Here is a 3,884-nt window from a genome sequence, read left to right as displayed (position 1 = left end):
AAAGAAAGCTCAAAACGGCAGAAAACAACAATGTCTAAAGGACAAAATCTTCCTTTTACTGCATGGAGCTAAAAAAACTATGTTTTCTTGTTCATCCAGAATATAACCCATAGATGATTTAACGATTAATTGCAGTTTTAGGATGAACGGCTTTAAATAGTACCATGGCGATCTTGAATCCGGCGCCACGCGGCCCGAGCATGTTGCCCAGCGGTACCCGGCAGTCCTCCAGGATGATGTTAGCGGTGGACGAGGCTCGGATGCCCAGCTTGTCTTCCTTCTTCCCCAGAGAAAGCCCCGGGTGGGGCATGGGGATCAGGAAGGCGCTGATGCCCTGCAGACACACAACACACGCATACAAAAAAAACGTTGAGGAAATAAAAAACACAAAGGGTGTGAGAGGATCCCCATGGTTACAGTGACGTTGGTCAACAGGACAAACAGCTCTTTGTTTTGAGTCAGTAAAATGTGCCGAGTCATTAGGGTTTGGCACCGTTTGCTAGGCTCCGTCTTAACACGCTAGGTGGTAGCTAAAACAGTATGTGAGATTTTAAGTACCGTATTTTCCGGACTATAAGTCGCTCCAGAGTATAAGTCGCATCAGTCAAAAAATGCGTCGTGGAGAGGAAAAAAAACAAACAACAAAAAACATAAGTCGCACTGGACTATAATTCGTATTTATTTAGAAATTTCCTCAAAATCCAAGACCAAGAACAGACATTTTAACTGGAAAGTCAAGTTATTCAATTTCACGACAGCACACAGAACAACAGGCTGAATATTTCGGTGTCCGGTATGTTAACGTAACACATCGGCAGTTATTTAGTTATACATTATTTGCATAATGTGTGTACACACCCTTTATCTTTCTTACTATTTAATATATTTGTGTAGATGCTCTCAGGACTGCACCATGTCCCCCCCTCTCTTTTTTTTCTTCCTCTGCACTACTTTCATTTTAGATTTTTATATTTTGTGTTGACACTGTAAAAGGGGTTGCTTCAATCTTGTTGCACAGGTACTGCACTTAAGTATAATGACAACAAAGGCTTTCTATTATATTATGTTATATTATTCAGCTGCACAATAGCATAAAGATCATACCTGGGAGGCTGACTAGGCCAAATTAGCATAACGAGCCAGCGAGTCCAACAAGCAAGTTACCGGTAAGCAAATCATTTTTAAGGGTACCGGAGCAGCCACAAGCCTAGAGCGCCCTCTCAAGGCTGTAGACGGTAATGTTTTCAGTATAAAGTAACATTTAAAAACATGTTAAATTATATACAGTACATTTTGATATATAAGTCGCACCTGACTTAAAATCGCAGAACCAGCCAAACTGTTAAAAAAAAAAAAAGGTGTGACTTATAGTCCGGAAAATACAGTACGTCAAAAACCTTAGAATGAAACTAATAAAACCGGAAATGGAGGGAGGGAGAGAGAGAGAGAGAGAGAGAGAGAGAGATCTACGCCTATGCGTCACACCTTGTGTTTGAGTTTCTTGTCCGTTGTGGCGAACACGACGGTGGCGGAGGCGTCCCAGCTGTTGGTGATCCAGGCTTTGGTTCCGTTCAGCACCCACTCGTCTCCGTCCTGACGGGCGACCGTGGAGGCCGCGCCCGCGTCGCTGCCGTTACCTGGAGGTAACATTAAAAAGACACATTTTGGAGAGACAAAAAAAGTCCAGGGTTCTCCGGAAGTTCTTTGGGATGGGAAACTCAATTAAGTATAGTGGAAAAAAAAAAAGGTAAATCCAAGGCACTCTTCTTCAAAAATTGTTTAAAAAGACTTTATTTAACAGGCTATATCATAATAGAAAATTTAAAAGACCAAAAGGGAGAAGCAACCCACGCGTAGCGGCACACACAGCCTTCTTCAAAAGACATTTATTTAAGTCACAGGTTGAGGATTTAAACTAGTTTCAGTTTGATGGATTTGGAAAACACGCGTTGTAAAAAAGCCTTTAGGATTTAATTTATCAGTCACCAACTGAAGTATAAGCATTGGTCACATGGTCTCTAGTTAGCGTTTGCTGCGGGTCACATGGTCTCTAGTTAGCGTTAGCTCACAGTGAACTCCTGCACGGGTTACTAGGTCAGTCCAGCACGCCGCTACGGCTCAGCGGCTAACGAGCAAGCTAATTGCCAAAAGACACCACTCGAACCAATTAATAACATTGGCCGATATATATATAGATTTTTGTATCGGTATCAGACTTAAAAGTCCTTTACCGGTCGGGCTCTAGTGACAACGGTCCAAAATGATGAAGAAATAAAAACAACCACAAAAGACAGAGACCCAAAAGAACCCCACAGAAAACTTCAGGGCTAAATGAATGTGCTAATTGAATTTTTTTTAATTGAAAAACGTGACATTTTCTTAAGGGAGGACACTTAAACCCTCCACCAAAACACGTGCACTTAATTCATCTACAAAGCTTGGAGAAAACACTGTAAATGGGAACGTGGACGCGACGCCGCCGGTGGACACGCACCATGATTATGTCTCTTACATCGTATTAGTCGGTGGCGTGGATGCGTGTGTGCTCGAGGTGTTTTACCTGGCTCACTGAGGGCGAAGCAGCCCACCTTCTCTCCGGTGGTGAACGGCGTGATCCACTGCTGTTTCTGTTCTTCTGACCCGTTCTTCAGTATCGGCCCGATGTAGAGAGACTGAGAGCAGAACAGCACAATGAACACCTCCACTAATCAATCAAAATGTATTTATATAGCACTTTACAACTACCAGCAGGTATAAAAAGTGCTTAACAAAATGAGTAAAATCACAACATACAATAGAAAGAATAAACATAGAAAACAGTAAAATCTGAAAATATTACAAAACTAAGAACATTAAGGCTGCAGGACATGAGGGAAATATGCAATAACTGGGTTGAATATCACAATAACGGATAGATTATTTATGCATGTAAAGGTTAAAATGCAGTCAGCCATTCAGAGGGAGCTTTTAGGGCAGAGTCAGTGCGACGTGGACCCGAGGGTGCAGGAATAGATCGCAACGTGTAAGCTAGTAGTGTCTCACAAATAACAAGTCGCGTCTGTTTCACAGAAATAGATCGACTGACAGCCGCAGAATAAGAAAACTATAAGAAATTAAGTTATTCTGATGCTCTTTGGTCACTCTTGTATTGACATTTCCATTGTTCTCTGTTTGAATAAAGCTGCACATGATGTGAAATCCTTGGACTCGTCATCTTTAAAGTCATCATCATCATCATCGTCTCCTGATCTCAACCCTTCGTCAATAACAATATTACCTGGGATAAATAAAACAGAAATTAAAGTGGCCTCAGGTCTGCTGCTGTCAGTGTTCTGCTAAAATAAAATAAAAACTTGTTGCTTGTTGAATTTAAAACAAATGAAAAAAAGAGGAAATGATTTCCAACTTTCTCTAAAAAGGAACAAATTGAACATTGAATGTAAAAAGGCAGCACTAGGGCTGAAGAATGAATCGTTTCCAAATCAAAATTTAGATTTAATAGTCTGAAAATAGACCTTAAATGTGAAATTGTTATTACTTTAACATGATTGTAGAAGGTGTAATACGTAGATGCTGGTGTTTAATCGAGGCGTATGAAACATTTCCGGCTACAGGAAAGTACCGAAATTTTTTAAATTGTTATAACTTTAGCTTTCGTGATAAAATGTTCTGCGTTTGACTCTTTAAACGTTCCACACTTATTAACAGAAATCATCCCTGCATAAGAACAAAGAGACGTGGTTTAATGGGGTCTCACGTTATAACGCTCCATGACAGGTTTCATCTGCTCCACAGGGAGTATTGTGTAATACATTAGATAAACTTTTATTTTAAAATGTAATTTCAGACAGACAAAAATAAAAATCGTAATTACGACCCCCCCC

The 3,884-nt window shown here is 40.5% G+C and overlaps 1 protein-coding gene across 1 annotated transcript in view; it reads right to left on the bottom strand.

Moving 5' to 3' along the window:
• The window catches only part of acads (acyl-CoA dehydrogenase short chain), a 12,513-nt gene that overhangs the window by 4,632 nt on the left and 3,997 nt on the right, over positions 1–3,884 (bottom strand). The window contains exons 4-6 of the mRNA XM_034895800.1: positions 2,561–2,672; positions 1,486–1,637; positions 164–334 (exon numbers count right to left, since the gene is read on the bottom strand). Of these exons, the coding sequence (XP_034751691.1) occupies positions 164–334; positions 1,486–1,637; positions 2,561–2,672 (435 nt within the window). The remainder of the gene's footprint in view (positions 1–163; positions 335–1,485; positions 1,638–2,560; positions 2,673–3,884) is intronic.

The sequence above is a fragment of the Etheostoma cragini genome, chromosome 16 (genome assembly GCF_013103735.1).
Source record: "Etheostoma cragini isolate CJK2018 chromosome 16, CSU_Ecrag_1.0, whole genome shotgun sequence".
NCBI classification, from domain to species: domain Eukaryota; kingdom Metazoa; phylum Chordata; class Actinopteri; order Perciformes; family Percidae; genus Etheostoma; species Etheostoma cragini.
The sequence above is the reverse complement of the archived record's forward strand: the minus strand, read 5'-3'. Positions and strand labels throughout refer to the sequence as shown.